Below are 26424 nucleotides of genomic sequence, written 5' to 3'. Positions count from 1 at the left end.
TCAACCTGGTTTAAAATTTTAATGAAATTTTCAAATTTGTTACATCAATAAACCTGTGCTTAACCACCTATGAAAATGGACGACAGGCTCTAAAGAGCACCAGTTATATTACTTAAAACATTGCTGTTTTGAAGAGTGAGATAGTTAATGTATAATCGATAAATGTTTTGATCTCTAGCACATACATAACTTTAACTATCTATAAACAATTAAATCATTTAAACCTCAGTTATGGCACAGTAATGCACAAAACACTTTACAATGAATTTAAAAAGAAAATCAAAAATATTTAAATTTAATAACCTTTAACACGTAACCAGAATAAAAAAAATGGAAGTATTGAAAGTGCAGCTATGCCGCAACCCGTACTTGTCCGACTTATTTATTCAATCAACATACGTTTAAAGTTTCTGTTTCGGTTCTACTTTCATTTTCTTTACATTTATGTATGTGTGTGTATGTGTGCATAATTGTGTATTATCAAAACAAATACATACAAAGTATATATTAGAATATGTTAAACGCTTGTCAAAACACGAAAAAAATAATAGTTTAATAATGGGGTTTCCAGTTTATCTATTTTTAGCAGAAAAACTTCCCAAAATGAATTTCCCGCTACGGAAAGAGTTTCTTAAAATATAGTCTACTTCCTACATTCTCAGAAGTAGCTTATTGATTAAGCTTGCTTTCAATTGCACATATTTCAGTTTATGTACGAGTGAAAAATTATAGAATAGTCGATATAAATTGCGTGGATTTTTAAACGATTTTATTCAAAAAAAAATTGGAATCCCGTTTTTGCATAAAGGTGTGGAATATTTGCGGTCAAATACCTGAAAAATTAGGCTACAAAAATGCTTAAAACATAAGCAAAAAATTTTAAGATCACTTGGACACTATTCGTGGAATGCGAAGTATTCTAATTTAAATATATATATATATATATATTGGCACGCAAAAGTATGTTATCAGACAAAAATCTTAATAAAATCAATAAAAAGATTAATCTTATATGGAATATTTATGTAAAACACTGAGAAATAATTTAGTTCTCCTTATTTAAACATGACGCTTCGTGGCCAATCGTTTTTACAAATTCTGCAAGACGACGAATCGCCAGTGTCGTTGGATAGTTCAGTGCAAATATCCCAAGATAGTTCTGTACAATGGGATGATGATGATGATTCATTCGAAGTAAGTGAAGTTACGAACTCTGCGTCCAGCGACACTAATTTAGCAGATGCTTTACGATCAATCGTTAACGCCCATGGATCACTTGAAGTTCAAACCCCGGAACAGCCGTCGGCTTTAGAACGGACTTATCTGAATGGAAAAGTCAGTTTAAAAGAAGAACTAAAGGCAAAAATTCAAACAAGAAGGAAATCAGAAGGAGTTGGCGAATTACGGGTAAAGTTCGAAGCGCCAAAATCTTATCCGGTAGGTTGAGTTGGAAGTATATCTGAAATAAACAAAAATACTCGTAACAAGCTTTCATTGATATTTTGCGATTGTTTTTATGTCTGTAGCTAACACCTGAAGAAAACGCTTCCATTGATAATTTGTGATTGTTTTTATAGGTGTTAGAAGAAAACGCTTTCATCGATATTTTGCGACTGTTTTTATATCTGTAGCTAACACCTGAAGAAAACACTTAAACACTTCCACCGATATTTTGCGATTGTTATTATATTTGTAGCTAACATCTGAAGAAAACGCTTCTATTGATATTTTGCGATTGTTTTTATATTTGTAGCTAACACCTGAGGAAAGAGATAAAGTACTGAAAAGGAAACACCGTAACAGATTGTCAGCAAATAAAAGTCGCCTCAAAAGACAGCAGCACGAAGATAATTTGCAAAAGGTTTGTGCAGACCAGTTACGTTTTTTACACGTGACCCGTCCGGATAAGGACAATTTTTCTCGGCGGGAGGGTGGTGGGGGGGGGGGGGGGGAGGAAACGTTATTTTTAAAAGTAATCTGGCCTGGCTACCGACTAGATACTGTCTTCAATTTTTCATCATTGCTCTCATATATTCTGACAGATCTATCAAGTGTTTTGAGAGGGACATAATTATACAAAATTTGAATAGTCTCATGAATTATGTTCTGTTTATTAAACTTTCAAATATCAAAGGAATTCTGTCTAAATTGAGGGTCTACCTTAGTATTTTTAATAGCAATTGCGGCCATGACAAAGGTCAGTTTATTATACATATTTATGGAAAGAAATAGCGCGAAACAAAACGACTTTATGAATAAATTATATGAGAATAAATGTATTTTCTACCACAGCCTTATAGCCTAATGTTCTCAGATAATTATTTGTCTACACTTTTTTGTGTTAATGTACGTTTTAATTTTTATATTTTAACACATCGTTACTCATATACAAATTTATGTCTGTTATCTCTTTTTTATATTTTGGACTATAAATGAAATTAGCCTATAATGAATTTTTTATTATGTTTTCATTTTGGCGTTCATTTAATTGCATTTTAGAAATCGTTTCTATATAAACAGTAGCTATGATATTATAAATTTACATCTATGGAGTTGATGGTAAGAATGAAAACGCGTAAAATAAAGGTGACGATATATAAATCGTACTTTTATGTATGTTTCTCCTTCAGTTAATTCATTTAAAGTGATTCATACTTCGTATTTCGCAGGTAATGTAAAACTGTTGTAAAGACAGGTTTACAAAGACGTAAATACATTAGTTTCGATACGCTGATAGTATCTCTTTAGGCAGCATGTGCAGTTTGGTTAATTATCCACGTGTTTAAACATCAGTGTTTGTTTATATTACATTTCAATATTTGATGCTGTTAAATTTAAGTTTAAGATAAATATACATAAATTTTATCAAGGTTATTATTTATTTAGATACATACACATTGGTATATCTGCACTCTGTCGGAAATGTAGTGTCATGTACATTATATTGTTCTCGAACAATTTGTTTATCACTGTTTAAGAATTTAAAGTGTGCATATTAAAAGTCATAAAAATATAGATAGTACGATCTGGCGCATTTGCTTTTGAAGCAAATTTATATTTGTTTGCCAGTTTGAACTTAAAATATTAAATCAATAGAGCTCTAACATGTTTTTATACATATATAATGAATAACTGTTGCAAATAAATACAAGAGGATATGTTTATACTGCGAAGAATAAGTAAATATTGGTACAAAATCTACAAACATTTGTAAAGCTTTGTCGTGCACAAAAAATATTACTGACTATCATACGATGGTTTATTACAAAACGTTGTAATAACAACTGATGATCATGATAAATGTTCCTAAATATAGTTGTCATTTGTCAGTAAAACCATGGTCTGACAATATGTGAAATTACAAATTATCATTATCATACCATATTTCATTATTCATTTTATGTTTGTTCGTGTTAAAAGCGTAAGGGCTTTTAAAACGCACAAGCATAAAATGATTACTGTAAAGGTCACTTCGAATTTATCAATAGTTCTTCGGAAAATTTTCAAGAAAAATGAAACGAGAGAAGGAACAAAAAATTTATTTATCTTTTCTGTCAATTTTGACATTTTGAGAGGCGAATACTTTTTTGTTCATCGAGAAAGCGGGATATTTTTTCCGAAATTTTATACTTATTTTTACTATTAAATTTGTATTGCATGTTTTTATGAAATATATCACTGTGCGATATACTCAGGTCTACAAAAATGGTATTTATATGATATGTAAAAAAATCTACAAATCTACATATTTTTAATATATGGATTATTTTATCTGTAAATGCAAAACAAAAATCGAGCGAAAATGCTGAAATCATAAGTGATCTTTATGTATGTATGTCATAAGAAAGACAATTGATTTCAGACTGTGATTTTGGGGTCACTTGTAATTTTAGCAGAATTCATATATCAAATTGAATATTGACAAGAAGTTATTTTTTCCTGATAAAGGTGGTTTTTTTTCTTTTGTTATTTTAGGATTATATTTTTCAAGAAATGTCTCAATAGTGCTCCAGTTCTTTAGTGAAAAGTTTTTGTGTACAAAGTGATCACTTCTGTAAAGCAGAGTACAAATTTAAACAAACATACAAGCAAAATGCCCGTTGAATTTTGGAATAGCCAGTGGTCTTGAAGTTGAAAAGCACTAGCTTATTTTAGCTAGGCAATACCATATCATTAATTTGTCCTAAAAGTATACATTTTTAATCATGAATAGAACATTATGACTTATGTTTATAAATTATGTTTATTGTTAAACGAACTTCATGCATGATGTGCATATAAACATAATGATGCAAAATTAGAACAGCTTGCATTACTGCAATTTTTTTCGGGCTTCACGTTAGCTTGAACATTTAGATAAATATGTCACTAGCTATCTTTAGCTTTTATGAAATATTGATAAATTTGACCCCAGGTAACCGAAAAATACCAATGAGATGATCTGTACATTAAATTTGGTAACTACAGATTGACTGCGCTATTGGAATCTCGGCGCGACTTTATTTTATTATATTGAAAAAAATGTTTTAAAATGTTATTGTTTTAGTTTGTGACATTAATCACTTAGTAAGTTTTGGCCAATAAAATATTCTTAAAACATTTCTGTTAAACTTTAGCTCGTAGTTTTTCCTTTTACCTAGTGAAGAAAAAATCACAAGCTAATTTTATAGAAAATATTGGAACATTTTACCACTTACATCTAACTATTAAATAATTGTTTTTGAAGACCGAGAAAGGGGAGTAATTTAGGTTAATAATTGTCACATTGAAATTACTTAGCAGGGGGTAAAATTATGAAGATTGTTTCATGTACACAGACCGAGCGATTCGTTATAACTATACAGGGAAATATAGTTTGATTCATTAGGATTAGTGATTCTAAAGACTTTAACAAAGTCAGTAATGAACGAATGAATTGAAAATATTTCAGCTTATTTTTACTGTACACGTATATCGTATTGCGTTTCAATCTCATTTAAATATACAGTGCTTTAGGATATAGCGGATTCTATGGTATACAGGATAGGTTGATAAATTTTGTATTCAGACTTGAATCATTGTATTAATTTTCATATCATTCTTTTACTGGCATGCAGATAGACATTTTGATATACATTTTAAATGTTTGCTTGTTTACATTTCATGTGTCAGTCAATGAAAATCGAAGCTATCCGTTACCGACTAAACCAGTGAGTATGTAAAAAAATAAACATCAGTGGATGAAAACTATTTGACAGAAATTTAAAAAGCTAAATGTTTTTGAATACATTATTATTCTGATAATATAGTAAATAGGAATTGAGAAGTTCTTTTGTATGTGGACTTTAAAGTAATAATAGAAAAGATGACCAAAGCTATCCTGTACACCCTAAATCAGTGCATATGTAAACAATGGCATGGAGAGAAAAACACATGAATTTCTATTAAAAGCTGAATGTTTTGAAAAGGAAAACTGTTTTCTGTATGATATATAAAAAAACTACTTAATTTCATTTGTCTGAATTGAAATGCTGGAAAAATTAATTAGCTATCCGCTATGCCATAATGCACCGTATAAATGATAAAAATGTACATAAAGTGTTTGGTTTTTTGCCACAATGTCTTGAACACCTACACGTATCAGCCATTCCTATATTTTTTGTGCCATTTGGGTTTGGAAAAAAAATGAAAAAGTAAGGTTTCGAAATCGATATGAAAGTTTATTATTCTTAAAGTATGACTTTTCAAGATATCAAGAGACTAGATATCATGTATACTTTATTGCAGACACTGATCAGATCACGAGGGAGGATTGATAAACATCACCCTTCATAATATATTTAACATTTTTAGCCCACCATCATCAGATGGTGGGCTATTCAAATCACTCTGCGTCCGTGGTCCGTCCGTCCGTCAGTCCGTCCATTAACAATTTCTCGTTATCGCATCTCCTCAAAAACTACTGGGGGGATTTTGACCAAACTTTGTCAGAACGATGTCTTGGTACCCTAGTTGTGTCCCCCTGAAAATCAGACTAGTTCAACAATTTTTGAGTGAGTTATGGCCCTTTGTTTATTTCTGTAATTTACATAGATTTATATAGGGAAAAACTATGAAAATCTTCTTGTCCAAAACCACAGAGCCTAGGGTTTTGATATTTGGTATAAAGCATCATCTAGTGGTCCTCTACCAAGATTATTCAAATTATTTCCCTGGCATCAAATATGGCCCCGCCCCGGGGGTCACATGGTTTATATAGACTTATATAGGGAAAAACTTTGAAAAAACTCTTGTCCAAAACGACAGGGCCTAGGGCTTTGATATTTTGTATGTGACATCATCTAATGATCTTCTACTAAGATTGTTCAAATTATCCCCCTAGGGTGAAATATGGCCCCGCCCTGGGGGGCATATGGTTTACATAGACTTATATAGGGAAAAACTTTGAAAATCTTGTCTAAACCACAAAGCCTAGGGCTTTGATATTTGTAATATAGCATCATCTAGTGGTTCTCTACCAAGTTTGTTCAAATTATCCCCCTAGGGTCAAATATGGCCCCGCCCTGGGGTCACATGGTTCATATAGACTTATATAGGGAAAACATTCAAATTTGGACCACATGTATAGTTTTGAGTGGCAAGATGAACCTTGACATGAGTTGACCTTGATTTGATCTAGTGACCTACTTTCACATTTCTGTAGCTACAGCCTTCAAATTTGGACCGCATGCATAGTTTTGTGCACCGGAAAAAACTTTGACCTAGTGACTTAATTCCGCATTTTTGAAGGTACAGACTTCAAATTTAGACCACATGCATAGTTTCGTGTTACGAAATATAATTTGACCTTGATTTTGACCTAGTGACCTACTTTCACATTTCTCAAGCTACAGCCTTCAAATTTGGACTACATGCATAGTTTTGTGTACCGAAAAAAACGTTGACCTTGACATTGACCTAGTGACCTACTTTCACATTTTTGAAGGTACAGACTTCAAATGTGGACCACGTGGATAGTTTCGTGTTCCAAAATGAAATTTGACCTTGATTTTGACCTAGTGACCTGCTTTCACATTTCTCAAGCTACCGCCTTCAGATTTGGACCACATGCATAGTTTTGTGCACTGGAAAAAACTTTGATCTTGACATTGACCTAGTGACCTACTTTCACATTTTCGAAGGTACAGACTTCAAATGTGGACCACATGAATAGTTTCGTGTTCCGAAATGAAATTTGACCTTGATTTTGACCTAGTGACCTACTTTCACATTTCTCAAGCTACATCCTTCAAATTTGGACCACATGCACAGTTTTGTGTATCGAAAAGACTTTAACCTTGACATTGACCTAGTGACCTACTTTCACATTTTTGAAGGTACAGGCTTCAAATTTGGACCACATGCATATTTTTGTGTTCTGAATTGAAATTTGACATTGATTTTTACCTAGTACCTGCTTTCACATTTCTCAAGCTGCAGCCTCCAGATTTGAAGCACATGCATAATTTTGTATACTGAAATGAACTTTGACCTTGAAATTGATCTTGTGACCTACTTTCACATTTCTCAAGCTACAGCTTTCAAATTTGGACCACATGCATGGACCACATGCACAGTGTTGTGTACCGAAATGAAATTTGACCTTATGCTAGTCTTGAAATTGGAACATTCAAAAATGGCTCAATGGTGGGCGCCAAGATCACTCTGTGATCTCTTGTCTCATGTTTACTTTTACTTCATGTTTGATAAAATATATATTTTTGAAGTGTCAGATCCATTTTAGTTGTCGTTTTTGAAACAATAAAATAAACAGAACTCAGATTGAGATAGGTATCTATCTAAGAACAAATGACATGCAAGTCAAACCATAATTTAAAGCATCTTCATATTGTAACGGATGTTAATAGACTTGTTAACTACTTTAAAACTTTAATTTCGTACATTAAAACACTCTGTCATATTAATAGGGTTGTGCTTAATTTATAATGCAACTTCCATCTTTGCAATAACTAACATATGAACAAATAAAATAATATAGAGAGAAACTATTTTTATTTTAAAAGGCTGACCAAACAAACAATAATGACGAAGACTGATAAAAATCTCCATTTTCATATATAGCAATCTAAATCACTGTCACTTAAAGCAGCTGCATATTAAAATTAAAAGTTCCTGCTTATATAGAAACATATAAACATTCCATGTAGTATGTTTAGTGCTGCCAAGTTCAACTGTGTTTGGTAACGGAGGTTAATAAATGACTACCATATTTAAAAATCGTCATGACTGACCACGTTTTACACTATTATTTCAAGTTTATCTCAAGAAGCTTCTTTTCATAAAGCGTTTTAATTTAGATCAATTATTTCTTTGGCCAACTTAAACTGTCTCTTAGTTTTCCCAGATGGATATGGTTCAGGTATTGTAGTAATGATATCCTGATTAGAAATCCATATTTCATCTCTCTTGTTAGATCAGCGAAAACTATCTCCAATTTTCCCTGATTCTTCCATAAAGTGAATCTTTGTCTTCTCCTTTGATTTATCAATATCAGTAACTACTCCAATGTGATTGTGACGTTTAATTCTTTCTAAAGTTTGTTCCCTTCTTTTCTTAGCACTTTTTTCATCTAGTTCAGAAGTTGGTATGTACGCTTTTCGTTTTCGATCTCTATCCTTTTTCAAGAATGCTCCCGACTCTGATTTCTTTCTCTCTCGATATCTTCTTTGGATTTCTACTCTTGACAAAACCATTCTGAAATAGATATAAAAAAAAACAATGTTTGAAGTACTACGTTTATGCCTGCATAAAAGCGTTGTCTCCGCTTAAGACTCTTAGTAAACATTACATAAATTCATGTTAATCTTTATTGTCAGTGTATTCATTGTTTTAGAAAGAATAACACATTCTAAAGACTACTTTATGACAATCACCGGTATCAATGGAGATATAAAAGGTTAATATTAATAACAAATCATCAATATACCAACAGTTATTTCGGAAATTACAACAACAGTTATTGTGTTAACAATCGTTACATTTGATACAACTGAAATCGAATCAGAATTGATGAACAAGCCAGTTATCCTAACTGTAAACTATTTTAACTGATAACCGACATTGTTCTCTGACAATTAATGTAGGTAATGTACTTTATAAATGAACATTTTCAATAAACTTTAAAGAAAATCATTTAAGTTTAACATCCGTTATATAGTGCTGCCTCACTATAATATCACGCCGTAGACACGTGGCATGATACCCCACCCAGTCACATTATACAGACACCGGGCTGACCAGTCCTAGCACTACCCCCTTAATGCTGAGCGCCAAGCGAGGAAGCTGCTAGTACCAGTTTTTATGTCTTTGGTATGACGAGGCCGGGGGTCGAACCCACGACCTCCCGCACTCGAAGCGGACGCTCTACCACTAGGCTACCGAGGCGGTGGTTAAAACGATCTGAGGAAAAACAATATAAAACTAGAAAATGCTTTTGTAAAAAAGCGCATGTCTCCCCCAATGCAAAGTCCTATAGGCAAGAAGTCAATAGGGGTCAGAAGCGAAAGTCGAAGAGACACTGATGGTTAGCTGCAATAGGGATCATCTACTTGGCATGTCCAGTCATCACGCTAAATTTCAACACTCTTGGCCTAGTGGTTCTCAAGTCACTGTTCAGGCTCCTGTGACCTTGACCTTTGATCAAGTGACCTCAAAATAAATAGGGGTCATCCACTCTGCATGTCCAATCATCCTATTAAGTTTCAACAGTGTAGGTCAAGTGGTTCTCAAGTTATTTCCAAAAAATGATTTTACATGAACAGGCCACTGTGACCTTGACCTTTAATAGACTGACCCCAAAATCAATAGGGGTCATCTACTCTGCATGTTTAATCATCCTATGAAGTTTCAACATTCTGGGTCAAATGGTTCTCAAGTTATTGATCGGAACTGGTTATCAATGTTCAGGTCCCTGTGACCTTGTCCTTTAATGGGGTGACCCCAAAAACAATAAGGGTCATTTACTCTGCATGAACAATCATCCTATGAAGTTTCAACATTCTGGGTCGAGAGGTTCTCAAGTTATTGATTGGAAATGGTTTTCCATGTTCAGGCCCCTGTGGCCTTGACCTTTAACAGAGTGACCCTAAAATCGTTAGGGGTCATCTACTCGGCATGACCAATCATCCTATGAAGTTTCATCATTCTGGGTCAAATGGTTCTCAAGTTACTGACCGGAAATAGTTTTCAATGTTCGGGCCCCTGTGACCTTGACCTTTCACAGAGTGACCCCAAAATCAATAGGGGTCATCTACTCTTCATGACCAATCATCCTATGAAGTTTCAACATTCTGGGTCAAGTGGTTCTCAAGTTATTGATCAGAAATGGTTTTCAATGTTCATGCCCCTGTGACCTTGACCTTTGATGGAGTGACCCCAAAATCAATAGGGGTCATTTACTCTTTATGACCAATCATCCTATGAAGTTTCAACATTCTGGGTCAAGTGGTTCTCAAGTTATTGATCGGAAATGGTTTTCAATGTTCAGGCCCCTGTGAACTTGACCTTTGACGGAGTGATCCCAAAATCAATAGGAGTCATCTACTCTTCATGATCAATCATCCGATGAAGTTTCAACATTCTGGGTCAAATGGTTCTCTAGTTATTGATCGGAAATGGTTTTCAATGTTCAGGCCCCTGTGACCTTGACCTTTGACGGAGTGACCCCAAAATCAATAGAGTTCATCTACTCTTCATGACCAATCATCCTATGAAGTTTCAACACTCTGGGTCAAGCGGTTCTCTAGTTATTGATCGGAAATGGTTTTCAATGTTCAGGCCCCTGTGACCTTGACCTTTGACGGAGTGACCCCAAAAACAATAGGGGTCGTCTACTCCAGCAGCCCTACAACCCTATGAAGTTTGAAGGTTCTAGGTCAAATGGTTCTCCAGTTATTGCTCGGAAATGAAGTGTGACGGACGGACGGACGGACGGAAGGACGGACGGACGGACAGGGCAAAAACAATATGTCTTCTGGGGGAAACATAATTAACCTACATCTTCTAAAATCCGTAAAGTTAAACAATATTCAGTTCCAAGGGCATGAATTGATTTTCTAAGTGATGGCGCGATTCAACTTCAACTTCAGGCGAGACGGTGCGTCTGTTAAACTAACTGCACATTGTGAGGATGCCATAAAAACCGATACCATACCGTTAAAAACATCACGGAAGTAAATGGTCACGGACGTTTATAAAATCGTTCTTTTCTAAGTATTGTAAGACGAACAAGGCGACCTATTGTCCCTCATTCATTTTATTTTGATTTATATATATGTTATTTGTACATTCAGACATGTCAAACATGTGCTTATCTGCGTAAGTTTTAGTAAATATGATCAACGGATGTTAATATTTTTGTCTTAATTCACATGAGATGATTTTGATGCTAACGGAGAATTGAGCATGAATAAAATCATTTGATTGTGTATTTGTATTGCCTAGTGGGGCTATAAATGATGAACGGAAGCCAAAACATAGAGTGTATGAACAAAATAACTCGTATTCAAAGCACACGGATATTAACATGGTTTTGGCGACACTTGTAACATTTCAATATTTCATTTAAAAAGATGATAATTCAAACGATTTTTGATATTTTTGCATAGACATATGTTCTAACAAATCATTAATATTACTATCCGCTTTTTATAAGAAGGTGTCTTGTTAAAGATCAATTTCTACTTAACGCACCCAATCTTGATACAGCCAAAATCTAATAATTTCTACATGTTTAGGAGCACATTTTGATGTGTTATTAGAACTCAACAAGTGAAAACTTGTTTGAAAATGATAACTCGCAATACTGTCAAAGAAAATTAAGGCTTTCGGCATGAATTGAGTAGCGTACATTGAAGGAATATCACAAAGACAAGGAAAAATCGTAAATGCACATGAAATGTAGGAATGGCTGGTATGTACCGATATAAGTGTAAACAAACTAGAGACGTGATCTGGTAAAGAGGTATATTTTTGAGGCTGACTTTAAAGAATAATCCAAATAAACTATCAACTACCCTGAAAACAAAACATATTCACAAAGTAGTCTTTAAGTGTCATTATGATTACATGTTTTGGGAGGGGTAAAGGTTATTAATGATAGAATTCCGTAAAAGTCAATGCAAACCAAATCTGCTGTTGTTTTTGATTAAAAGCGTTCTACTTGGTTGCCTTCTGTACTTCGAAATATCGTCTTATTTTCTCAGATTTAAGAATGGTGCACAAGAAAGAGAAGAAATCTTGTTTCTTTTGTCATGTGAATATACACACAATGAACACAATGGAATGACTCAGAAATTGTACTTCTCGTGTCAATACGTTGTACATTTCAATACAAAGTTTCTGTTTATGCTTTCTTACGGTTTTCTGTTTGAGTCATTTCTAGATTATTTCAAAACATATCCTTTATGGGATGAAAAATATTTTGGTCTTGCTTAGGAATGAGGCCGAATTCTGCTTTGTTGTACATTCACAGAACTGCACCTGCATTTGTTTGTCTTGTGTATCTTTTTGTGTCTATATTTCCGGTTATTATTTGTATAGATTCTATACAAGAAAAGTAGAAAAACTCGGGAGTCCATTTTGAGACACCTCGCAGTGCTGTTTGCGCAGCTCTACGTTAGTTGTTAACTATTAAGAAATCAAAAAAAAAAAAAAGAATAATGTTAGCTTTGTTTTGTTTAGTTTTTCTTGCTAGGTATTTCCATCGTGTGTATTTATTTTGGAACAGAATAAACCAGCAACTATGATGACGTTATTTGATCAGTAAGACTCATACCCTTGATTGAATCATATGTCTGGTTTATGTATGTAGCTTTCAACATCAATTTGGTCTGCAGTCGGTGACTGGGGATATGAATAAAAGAAACAACTGAGAACGATGTGTCACGAACGTTGTCTAATAATCTTTCCATCTTTAAATACTTTGTGTTGTAGCGGTGTAGCAATTATTCATATATCATAAGTTTAAGCAAATTCAGAAAGTGGAGAAAATAATTATTGTAATGCATTAGTAGTACTGATATTTTTCAATTGAAATCACTTTTATTACCGCTCAGATTCCATATTTTTGTCATTTTACAGGAACTTGAGAATCTTGAGACAGAAAATGATAAACTTTCTAACGAAGTAAAACTTCTGCAAAATATAAAGCGTCTACTTAGTACTAAAATGGCAAGCCATAAATGTTCTAAACAGGACACGACATCATCGTCAATAGCCAGCCATTGGTGCACTATACCGGACGTGACGTCATCATCAATAACCAATCATCTGTGCACTAAATCAGATATGGGCTCGTCAATAAAAACTAGTCATGAGTGCACTAAAGAGGACATGACGTCATCATTTAATCATCTGTTCACAAAAAGAAATGTAACATCGTCATCACTGGCAGCGCTGAACAGCAAATGCATTGGTGGGCGTACTAGCACACAGACAGCTGCAGCATTGCATCAAGATGTTTTGAGCCATTAACGGAGACCATTGTGTGGAGAATATTTAGGTGTTAGTACCGTACTTGTAGATCTAGTGAACCATTCATTTTTCATGATTTTTAACTGTTAGGAGAACATATTCATAATTTTAAAAGGTCCAAAACATTGCGGAATGATACTAAATTCACTTGGGTAATGATTACATTTTACTCGGACATTATCATAGACTTCACTCAGTGTAAAATCTCAAACTTATAACTAAAATAAAGGTATTAAATCCATATAATATTTCAATGAAACTTCACAGTTTTGTTGTTTGTTGCATCAACTAGGACATGCGCAGTGAAACATTTTAATTTGATTTATACAATATTGTGATATTTATTTCTAAAGTCACTATGTGTTCATTGTAAATATACTTTGTTATTCTCAAGTGGAAGCTGGCAGGTACTCAAAAATACAGCTCTCTGCTTGGTCAGTTAGAACCCCTAATATATGGTGATGTCATGATAAAGTTATGCCATTCATTTTATGCTTTTTAATTGTTAGGAGAATAATAGTGGTGATTTATTCTTGGCAATTAATTAAATCTTGATTAATTTACAGGAAGTTTCAAAAAATGACATTCTGCGTTTTGAAGGAACGTTAGACACCATACATTTTCAAACATCATACAAAATAGTTTGGCCACTATTAATTCATTTTCATTCACCATGTTGATGCATCGTACTGTATCTTGAACGCCCAATTCGGAATTGATTAATGGTACAAGTACCGCACAGTATTATGGCGTTTTTATTTTTAGCAACAGTTAATAAAAACCATCAGTCGTAAGCAATCTCTTCTAAAAGGAAAGATATTGAATGTAAAAACAATAGTTGGCTTGATGGCGCAGTAGGTTGAGTGGACAATCTGACTAAAGTACATCTCCTATTACGCTACGCATAGGATCTGAAAACGACCTATTCATTGCCTCGTTCTGACGGCCCTTTCACTAGCCAATCAGAGCCTAGCTTACAACATCTTGCAAATCTACCTCTAGCATTGACTTTTGATATTTACAATTCTTATGTCGTAATGTATCAGATAGCCGGTTAGCTCAGTCGGTAGGCCACTTGCTTTGTAAGCGAGGGGTCCCGGGTTCGAGTCCTGGAATAACTGCATATTTTTCTTACTCTTTGACAATCGAACAAGTCGCCTGATTGGATAACATAAAAATAGCAATAATGGAAATCCAAAATATACAGAAGACGAATGTGAATGGGTCGTTCTCAGATCTTCGTTTAGAAGATCAAGTACTTTAGTCAGATTGGTTGAGTGGACAGTAATAGTTTTGCAGTAATAGTTTTGATGGTTCGAACGTTGCATCCGTCACTTTTTTAATTTTGCATATAATTTATATATTTGAGTAAGTTTGTTTTTCTCTGATATCTAATTTATTCACGAAAGCTTAAAAACATTAAATCATATTAAAGATGAAGCTTACTGATTTAAACATGATTACGTGTTAACAATGACATATAAGTTAGTTAACAAGTTAGAACCAGATTAACAGACTTTTGTTGTTTGCGTTGAATCGTATTGAAAAAAAAAGAAATTAAATATAGTTTTCAAAATACTTTTTCACGGGTCGAGAATCGAACTCCCGACGAAAAAGTATAAGACGAATACCAATACCACACTCGGCCACCGAGGATTTACTACTTGCAGGGTAAACGAAGTGTATTGACTTAAATTTATGCTATTGTTTTGTTTGTTTACATATCAAAGCGCCTTATTACTGTGCGATATTTGTCCGATTCAGGGCTACATGTTTTTCAAAAGTTACACAAATATGTATCACTGATGAGTTTACAAGAATATATATGTCACTGGTGTGCGTACACAAAGATATGTAAAGTGTGTTGTAGGGCATATTGACAAATTTTGATATCAAATCTGCATGGATATTTTTACAGGTTTAACATGTTTATTTATCACCTTGTGTTTATGTTATAATTCCTGTCACGTAAGTATTTTGAAGAAAAGAACCTTTTTTGATTTGGGTTAAAGTTTTATTACTTACATGTAAATACAATTCCTTTCTTCATATACATTTTCTTGGTGTTTAAAGATGCTTATACCAGCTTTGTTAGAAAGACCAGCTGTCCGATCAATAACTTGAAAGCTTGAGAGTCAATTCCATATGTTGAGTAGATAATCCAGATTGTTCCGACGTGAAAATGTAGAGATAAACCCTAAAATGTTCACTTTGTAAACTCCATATACTTGTTTTCTCAAAAGGCGGACGTTTTATTTGCAAATGCCCTAACAAGTTAATTAAATTATGATGGTTTAAATCCTCATTTATGTCCTATTGTTTCCCCAAAGGTTACTGAAGTATCACTCTGTATAGAAAACTCAACAACAGATATTGAATTGAATAAAGGGTATTTATTATTAAAATACCATAAAAGTAAAAGAGATTAAACATCAGTGATAGTTTTCTATATCCGGGCGACCAGAAACCGCCGACCCGTATGTAAAACACAGTATAATGAAAATTGTCATAAAACCAGATTTAACAAATGTAAAAGGCTTCAAATTTCAAGCAAATAGGCAAATTAGAAAATGGAACATTTCAACGTTTTTTTATATAAAATGAAGAGCCAATGAGAATCTTTAAAAAACTATGGACTGATTGTCTTAACGGATCCAAATGTTCAAAAAAGTTATAAAAAGAGGTGGTTGGGGAGGTGGAGGTCTAAACGAAAATGAATCACCTTTAACAGATTCCGCAACTAAATAAAGACTGACTACTCAGCAAGCGATTGGTTCATATAACCATGTGACATAAAGGAATGGATCTCATTGGCTCCTTTTTACAGTACACTTAACATAAGCCCCTTCGTTGAACCATGAGTCATGGTTAAAACATATATGCAGAACAGAATAAGAAACAAGTACATAAAACATTTTATACGTATATAAAATATATTTATGTCCTATTGTTTCCCCAAAGGTTACTGAAGTATCACTCTGTATAGAAAACTCAACAACAGATATTGAATTGAATAAAGGGTATTTATTATTAAAATACCATAAAAGTAAAAGAGATTAAACATCAGTGATAGTTTTCTATATCCGGGCGACCAGAAACCGCCAAACAGCGCCCAGGATGCCTCATAAATAAGTTATATTCCTGTCAGTCTGTCACAAATAACCATTTTATTACATATTCGTTTTCTTGAAATTAGAACAGTTTGATTTAAAATGTGTATATTTAGTGAAATAAGCATATGCATCTAAGATATGTCTATTATAAAATGTTCTATTGCTATACTGTATTTACACACATACAATAATGGGAGGGTCATATGAGCCGCGCCATGAGAAAACCAACATAGTGGTTTTGCGACCAGCATGCATCCAGACCAGCCTGCGCATCCATACTGTTCGCTAACAGTTTAGGCTTTGAACAGCACGGATCCTGACCAGACTGCGCGGATGCGCAGGCTGAACTGAATCCATGCTGGTCGCAAAACCACTATGTTGGTTTCTTATGGCGCGGCTCAAATATTAAATATATGCAGTGGTGTAGCTGATCTCAACATTTTTGAGAAACTGTTGCATAGCTGGCCTTTTTCCAGCTGTAGCAGAGGGGTGTAGGAGACTGCCTAAGCCACTGTGGGGTGCCTTGGTTTAAGCATTTTATGCATTTGGGCACGTTCTAGATGCATCGTTTGCTCTTTTCAAGGTCCCTTAATATTGCATTTTTGGTGTGTTTAGTTTTTCAGTTTCCTAAATCATCTGTAGGCACAGTTCTGTCCCGCTTCTAGCCTATATTTTTTAATGCCTAGCAAACATTTAAATGTGTTTTCTGTTACTCCAGTACAAAAAAAAAAGAAAAAAGAAAAAAGCAACATAACAATACATGTAGTAATAAAACACCGACTGGTCCAATATATCAATGAAACAGAACTTCACTTCAGAGTTTCAGACGTGTGGCTTAATTGGTGTTAATTCTGGGGGTGTCAGTGTTAGTTCTGGAGGCGTCAGTGTTAGCTCAGGAGGCACCAGGGTCAGTTCAGGAGTTGGTGTCTAATGTAGTTCTGTTACAGATTAGGATGCTGGATCCAGTGGTTCTTTGGTTCGAATTAAAGCAAAGGTTGTTCTTAAAATGCATTCTAGGTGCGCCATAATTGTGTCCTACAAAAGGTAAAAAGGCATTTGCACCACAGTGGCACTATTCCCATAGAAGTTCGTCTATATCTCTTTGTCGTATTTAGGTTGAAGACACATACATCTAGTTGTATATGTCTAAGTCACTTGCTTGGTTCACGACTTGCAACAGACGCAGTTGTCTCAATCCTGGTGATACTCCATCGACGGACTTGGACTGTCAAGAGGCAACAGATCTGATTGAAAAATTCATAAGATATACTTATCAAGATCAGTCTGCTTTCTAGCTGGACTTTCTATTATTTGTTATAGTGTTTTCTATGCTTGAAATATTTACAAAAACGAGCAAAGCTGTAGATATGTAAGGTTTAAGAAACATATGCAGTCAGTGTCAAAATATTTTATGTAAAATTCATTTGCTGACACCCTGTATGTAGTTGTTTTTTTTTTTTTAAAGTTTGAACACTTTTCCCCCCGCGACCAAGTGCCATTTTTGCAGCATACGTATATAATAATTACTTACAAAGACAAGTGAAATATTTTGTTGCGTCACTTGGGGGAAAGATGTTCAAAACGTAAAAATGATTATTAGTGTTCATATTTCAATAGAAATGAAAATGAGAAAGATCTACAAAGTCTTCTTTTTTTGTTCACAAACTTGTAAACTTTAGTCGAATTTATCAAGAAATGGCCTTTAACAATCTTTTCTATGCAATTTCAGAAATCTAGCCCTAGGTCAGTTTTTACTTAATTGGATAAGCAATCTGAATAGGAAAATGCCCGATGTCCTTTCAAGAATCTATATTTGCTTTGTCCATTGAGCATATCTAATTATACTTACCGCTTATGAACAGACTCGATGTAACTGAGCCTTCTATTATCTTGCTTGGTACTCTTCTATCCTTCCATACGATCTTTTCGCAAAGTTTTAATCACGACAGCAGTCTTTTTTTTTAAGTTTAACAATATTATATGTGCAAAATGACTTTAAGTTCTCCAATCCTAGCCGTACAACTATGCGCGTAGGAGTCTGACCCTGACTCCGCCGCCCCCACCCCCTTCACCCTCCACCGCCCTTACCCAACTCCAACCAGAGTTCTGTATTCGTTTCATTTATGTTTATAGAAAAGATAAAACTGCACCGGTTGAAAATATCTTGCGATATTAAACATAAGATTATCATAGAATTAACTTCAATAAGATCAAAGTGTCTGGACAAGGTTGGAAATAAATTAGAGCCTCGTGCAGAGTACAATCAACGGGAGTTCATACAAGAACAATGTATATAGTTGTTAAAAAGCTGACGTCAAACAAATGTATTTAAGTTTTGTCAGTATTGAGAATAAATATAAGATATCCTAAATGAAATCTCAATCCATTGAGAAAATCTCTCATTATGGTAGTTCAAGATCTTATCAGTGTTATAAATACAATTATCTAAAATCAATATCACAATGTATTAAAGACACTTTAGTGTATACACAAATAACGACCAGAAGAGATCTAGTTGTTTTTACAGACTGAGAATATTTTATACGTTGCAAGAGATGTATGAAACCGAGAAAATGTCCCACATTCTTTCTGTTTTCTGAGACACATGTCCAAACACTGACAGCAAAAGTGTAAGCTGTGTGAGAGTACCAACGTTTTACATCTTTCATGAAATGAATATATATCAGATAGGGATCGTAACTGCAATCGTATTATGAAAGCAAGCAAGTTCGATGAATTGGTATCTCCCGCCGAACAGGTTTGTGGTAAGGAATGGCAAAGAAATATTTCCGACAAAACGTTAAGGCTGTTACTAAGAAGCAAATAATTTCATTACATTTGACCTTAAAAGAACAGATGTCCTTAAGAGAGCACAATCAATTAAGAAAACTGGAACGTGTGTGGTGACGGGTACAAACTTCACATGTTGATCATAAATATTAATAAAAGATAATGAAGAGGGTGCATGGTCGGGGTTGTCGGGGTGACTGGGTGGAGGAGCGGGATAGAGGGAAGGTATAACTTTGCATGTTGATAAATATTAACCGAAGGTTTAAGGTTAAAAAAAAGAGAAAATGAAAAAAAGTACTAAGGGGAGGGGGAGGGGTGTGACCAGGGCGGTAGGGGTGATGTGGTGTGAGAACAGAACTTCACATATTGATTATAAATGTTCATGGGAAAACAATGAAAGAGTTTAATTAATTCTACTAATTGATTAGTTCGTTATGTACAAAAGATTTTAAAAAGAGATAAATAAATAACTCTGTAGTAACAAAAAGAGATCATGGCGAAATTGTGTGTGCACTATCACATTCTGGTGATCTAAATTCAATTTAAGTTTTATAGTTCTAGGTCTATTATGTCACAAGTTAATCACTAAGGGCCATAACTCTGGTGTTGCTTGGGCTATCTGACTGAAACTTGACGTGCCCCATTTCTTCATAGTGGTAAACATCTATATCCATAGGAAGATGGGCACATTTTTATACACTCTCGCGAGGCATACGTATGTTTTTGACAACGCAGAAAATGACGACAGACGATCTTCAGCTTTTTAGCCCACCATCATCAGATGGTGGACTATTCAAATCACTCTGCGTCCGTGGTCCGTCCGTCCGTCCGTCAGTCCGTCCGACCGTTAACAGTTTCTCGTTATCGCATCTCCTCAGAAACTACTGGGGGGATTTTGACCAAACTTTGTCAGAATGATGTATTGGTACCCTAGTTGTGTCCCCTGAAAATCAGACTTGTTCAACAATTTTTGAGCGAGTTATCGCCTTTTGTTTTTTTTATAATTTACATAGATTTATATACGGAAAAACTTTGAAAATCTTCTTGTCCAAAACCACAGAGCCTAGGGCTTTGACATTTGGTATGAAGCATCATCTAGTTGTCCTCTACCGAGATCATTCAAATTATTTCCCTGGGGTCAAATATGGCCCCGCCCCGGGGGTCACAAGGTTTATATATACTAATATGGGGAAAAACTTTGAAAAACCTTTTGTCCAAACCCACAGAGCCTAGGGCTTTGATATTTTGTATGTGACATCATCTAGTGGTCTTCTACTAAAATTATTCAAATAATTCCCCTAGGGTCAAATATGGCCCCACCCTGAGGGTCACATGGTTTACATAGACTTGTATAGGGAAAATCTTTGAAATTCTTGTCTGAAACCACACGGCCTAGGGCTTTGATATTTGTAATGGAGCATCATCTAGTGGTTCTCTACCAAGTTTGTTCAAATTATCCCTCTCGGGTCAAATATGGCCCCGCCCCGGAGGTCACATTGTTCATATAGACTTATATAGGGAAAAGCTTTTAAAATCTTCTTGTCAATAACCTACAACATTCAAATTTGGACCACATGTATAGTTTTGAGTGGCAAGATGCACCTTGACATGAGTTGACCTTGAAATTGACCTAGTGACCTACTTTTACATTTCTGTAGCTACAGCCTTCAAATTTGGACTACATGCATAGTTTTGTGTACCGAAAAATACTTTGACCTTGACATGGACCTAGTGACCTACTTTCACATTTTTGAAGGTACAGACGTCAAATTTGGACCACGTGCAAAGTTTCGTGTTCCGAAATGAAATTTGACCTTGATTTTGACTTAGTGACCTACTTTCACATATATCAATCTAAAACCTTCAAATTTGGACCATATGCATAGTTTTGTGTACCGAAAAAAACTCTGAACTTGACATTGACCTAGTGACCTACTTTCACATTTTTGAAGGTACAGGCTTCAAATCTGGACCACATGCATAGTGTTGTGTTCCGAAATGAAATTTGACCTTGATTTTGACCTAGTGACCTACTTTCACATTTCTCAAGCTACAACCTTCAAATTTGGACCACATGCATAGTTTTGTGTACCGAAATGAACTTTGATCTTGAGATTGACCTAGTGACCTACATTCACATTTCTGAAGCTACAGGCTTCAAATTTGGACCACATGCATATTTTTGTGTTCTGAATTGAAATTTGACATTGATTTTTACCTAGTACCTACTTTCACATTTCTCAATGTGCAGCCTCCAAAGTTGAAGCACATGCTTAGTTTTGTATACCGAAATGAACTTTGACCTTGAAATTGATCTTGTGACCTAATTTCACATTTCTCAAGCTAGAGCTTTCAAATTTGGACCACATACATGGACCACATGCACAGTGTTGTGTACTGAAATGAAATTTGACCTTGATTTTGACCTTGAGCTAGTCTTGAAATTTGGAAATTTCCATCGTTTCACTAACAAATATTACTACTGTACTTCGGGAAAAGGGCCACACCTGATACGAATGAAAGACAATATATAGACGTTCCTGTAATTGAAACTTACACTATCCTCCAAATAATAAGCTGACTATAACTCGGCCATATTGACACATTGGCAACATCGTTCTCTGTTACTATGTTACTGGCCCTTGTAATATTGTACCTCCTTTTGAAGAGTATTTTGAAGAGTATTCAATTCCTACAACAAACATAGGTTCAAGCCCCACTAGGACCCATTTCTTTCCTTATATTCCTTTTTCTAGTAAGAATTCACTTAGTTTCTTGAACAAATAACGACAAGATCTGAGTCTCTGGTGCTGTTAGGTGACTTTAACATCCACATGGATAATAAGTCAATTATGTCAATGCTCCTACTCATTCTGGTGGTCATATTCTTGACCTGATGATCACAAAGCTAGAAGACAAACGTGTGAATGTCTCAGAACCTTTGCCAGACTATTTCATCTCTGACCACTGCTTTGTTAGTTGTAACATTGAACAGTGTCGCCCTCCCTTGATCAAGAAAGAAATCAAATCTCGCAATTGGAAATCCAGTGACACATTACAAGCAGAATTCCGTCAGTTAAATAACATTGTAGTGAACTCGTCCAATGTCAATGATCTTGTGTCTTAGTTCACTAGAATCACGTCCGACATTGTTCAGAAACATGTCCCTCTAAAGGAAAGAACTATTCTCTGTAGACCGACAGTTCCTTGATACTCAGGATACCTAAAACAGCTGAAACAATACAAACGATCAATAGAAAATATCTGACCTGTCAAAGAAAGTATATAGTGGTGTAAGAAATGTATATAGTGCTGAACTTTCTAGGGCCAAGGATGAGTACTACCAGAACAAGATTGGAGAGGCAGAAGGAAACATCAAAAAGATATATGCTGTAACATCCGATTTACTGGGAAGGACGAAGGACAATCCACTCCCATTACACAAAAATGCAGTAGCTTTGCCAAATGACTTTCTACGATACTTTGCTGATAAAATTATCAAGTTGAGAAATGATCTTGACAATATATCAACTGAAACACCCAATAGTAATTCTTCCTACTCAAATCCACCTGTGATTATGAATACATTTACTGCCTTCAAACCACTTTCCGGAAACGATATTTTGAAACTTGTATATGCATCAAAATCTACAACTTGTTAACTTGATGTGATACCAACTAAGAAATTAAAGGAGCATTTTTCACAACTTGCTCCTGTTGTGACAGAAATTGTAAATCGGTCACTGCTATCTGGTGTGTTCCCTGAGGATTGGAAAAGTGCTGTGATAAAACCTTTGTTGAAGAAGAAAGGTCTCCTACTTGAACTGCAAAACTATCGCCCAGTGTCAAATTTTAACATTCCTCTCCAGAATTCTTGAAAAAGCTACACTAAACCAAATCAATAAACCAAACAAATAAGCATATTGAAGCTAACAATCCCATCCCAGCTTACCAAAGTGCCTATAGAAAATATCATGGGGTTGAAACACCAATGGTCAAAATGTATAATGATCTTTTGGAAACCATAGATGAAAATCAAATAACAATCGTGGTCATGATCGACTTGAGTGCAGCGTTCGATACCATCGATATCCCGATACTGATTCAAATCCTTCAAGATGACTTTGGTATACATAGCACTCCCCTGAAATGGATAGAATCTTATCTCATAAACAGATAAATGAAAGTTTTAGTCGAACAGTCAGCATCTGACACGGAGCCACTGAGGTTTGGTGTCCCGCAGGGTTCTTGTGCCGGACCTGTGATCTTTACCCTGTATATATCGGCTCTCAACCGAGTGGTGCAGAAATATCCAGCTGATCTCTATGGATACGCGGACGACCACAAGTTGCGTTAAAAATTCAAGCGGGAAATTCTCAAAATGAGACAACTGTTCTTCAACAACTCGACAGTTGTCTCAATGAAATCATAAAATGGATGACAACCTTCAAACTGAAAATGAATTAGTCTAAAACTGAAATAATTATGTATGGAACCAGACAACAGTTAGCAAAATTGAACATCACAAGTGTAAACGTTGGTGGGTGTGACGTAAAATGCGTCGATTATGTCAGAGACCTGGGTGTAACTATGACCAATACACTCAACTCTGACTATCACCTTCAGAAAAAGTGTCAGATAGCTCATGTGCAGTTACGAAACCTTAGGGCTATACGGAAACATCTCACACAAAAGTCAACTGAATCATTAGTGCATGGACTGGTTCATTCTCACATTGACTTCTGCAACAGTTTATTTACAGAAATTCCAGCCTACCAAATCAATAAACTACAGCGAGTCCAAAATCATGCCGCTAGAGTAGTCAAGATTTGCTTCCTATGAAAACCCAAGTGCCGAACTTCTGAAAAAATTACACTGGCTTCCAGTTAAGGCTAGAGTCATGTTCAAAGTTTTAGTTTAAACAATATTTATTTTCATTATAAATTATACACAAAGTCAAACAGTTTTATATAGCAATAAATAACAAGTGAATGAAGTATTGCCATGCAATACAAAGTCCCCTACTGGAAGGCACCTAATTTTCTCTACTGCAGTATAACATAATGAACTGATATCTGTCAATGATGTATAAACAATATTGTACTACATATACAGTATGTTATAACAACACACTTGGATTAAAATGTGCATATATAAAAACCCACAGTTCTTTTAATATTGAATTTTTTTGGCAGATTATAAAAATGTTATCATGTAAGTTATTTATAGTAACAACAAAGGGAAATTAATCTTTATTAAAAAAAAAAAAAAAATCTATATAATATAAGTCCACAAGAAACTCTTTACCAGGTAGAGATAGGTCAAAATACACCTAAAAATTGGATGTAACATGCATGCTATACCACAGGAAAGTGGTCTCGATTTTTCTCTACCGCCAGTAATAAAAAAGTTACAATAAAATCTATTTATAGTAATAACAAAGGGACGTAATTCTAAAAACAAGGGTGCCTCATGGTGGTGAACATTTGGTCCAAGTTACATCAAATCCCTCAATGCATGAAGAAGAAATTGTCCGTACAAAGTCATTCTTGAATTTGACCTTTGACCTCTAAATATGACCTTGACCTTAGACCTAGGGACCTAGTTCTTGCGCATGACATGTTGTCTCATCCAGGGGAATATTTGTGCCAACTGATATCTAAATCCTGCTTTGCATGACAAAGTTACAGACCGGACAGGAAAAAAATCCTCTTGACCTTTGATCTCAAAGTGTGACCTTGACCTTTAAGCTAGGGTACTGGGTGTTGCGCATGACACGTCGTCTCATCATGGGAAACATTTATGCCAAGTAATATTGTAATCCCTTGATGGATGACAGAGTTCTGGATCGGACAGGGAAAAAACCTTATTGACATTTGACCTCCAATTGTGACCTTGACCTTTGAGCTAAGGGTCTGGGCTTTGCGCACAACATGTTGTCTCATCATGGGGAACATTTGTGCCAAGTAATATTAAAATCCCTTCATGGATGGCAGAGTTATGGACGGGACAGGAAAAAAACTCTGTTGACCTTTGACCCCCAATTGTGACCTTGACCTTTGAGCTAGGGGTCCGGGATTTGCGCATGACACATCGTCTCATCATGGGAACACTTGTGCTAAGTGATATTAAAATCCCTTAATGAATGTCAGAGTTATGGACCGGACACGAAACAGACCCTGTTCATGCTATGTTAACATTTGACTGCTAAGTGTGACCTTGACCTTTGAGCTAGGGGTCTGAAAGTTGTGCATGACACATCGTCTTATTATGAGGTACATTTGTGCCAAGTAATATTAAAATCCCTTCATAGATGGGAGAGTTATGGACCGGACAGGGAAAAAGCCTTGTTGACCTTTGACCTCCAATTGTGACCTCGACCTTTAAGCTAGGGGTCCAGGTTTTGCGCATGACACGTCGTCTCCTGATGGGGAACATTTGTGCCAAGTACTATTAAAATCTCTTCATGGATGGGAGAGTTATGGACCGGACAGGAAAAAAGCCCTGTTGACCTTTGACCTCCAATTGTGACCTTGACCTTTGAGCTAGGGGTCCGGGATTTGCACATGACACATCATCTCATCATGGGGAACATTTGTGCCAAGTAAAACTAAAATCTCTTCAAGGATGGGAGAGTTGTGGACCGGACAGGAAAAAAGCCCTGTTGACCTTTGACCTCCAATTGTGACCTTGACCTTTGAGCTAGGGGTCCGGGTTTTGCGCATGACACGTCGTCTCATCATGGGGAACATTTGTGCCAAGTAATATTAAAATCCCTTCATGGATGACAGAGTTATGGACCGGACACGAAATTGCGGACGGACGGACGGACGGACGGACAGACGGACGGACGGACAGACGGACGGACGGAATGACGGAAAAGTGCATTCCTATAGTCCCCGAAACTGGTTTTCAACCAGTAGGGGACTAATAACATGAACATAGCTTTCTAGTCTAAGGATATGTAAACAAGCCTGTAGAGGCTTATATTAATACAGCTCCTTGAAAG

At 35.4% G+C, this 26424-nt stretch overlaps 1 protein-coding gene and 1 long non-coding RNA gene across 2 annotated transcripts; one reads left to right on the top strand and one right to left on the bottom strand.

Annotated features, from left to right (window-relative positions):
- The first annotated feature begins 650 nt into the window (after positions 1-650).
- Positions 651-13771, top strand: LOC123564818 (transcription factor kayak-like). The gene is made up of 3 exons (XM_045358664.2): positions 651-1437; positions 1754-1861; positions 13120-13771. The coding sequence occupies exons 1-3, from the start codon at positions 1066-1068 to the stop codon at positions 13510-13512; spliced, it is 873 nt and encodes a 290-aa protein (XP_045214599.1). The 5' UTR covers positions 651-1065; the 3' UTR covers positions 13513-13771.
- LOC128555327 (uncharacterized) lies at positions 8015-15677 on the bottom strand. The gene is made up of 2 exons (XR_008369987.1): positions 15538-15677; positions 8015-8733 (listed from the first exon to the last, which is right to left on the bottom strand). It is a non-coding gene; the product is annotated as an uncharacterized LOC128555327 (long non-coding RNA).
- Positions 15678-26424: the final 10747 nt, after the last annotated feature.

The sequence above is a fragment of the Mercenaria mercenaria genome, chromosome 2 (genome assembly GCF_021730395.1).
Source record: "Mercenaria mercenaria strain notata chromosome 2, MADL_Memer_1, whole genome shotgun sequence".
Lineage (NCBI taxonomy): Eukaryota > Metazoa > Mollusca > Bivalvia > Venerida > Veneridae > Mercenaria > Mercenaria mercenaria.
Note: the sequence above shows the minus strand (reverse complement) of the source record. Positions and strands in the feature narration are given on the sequence as shown.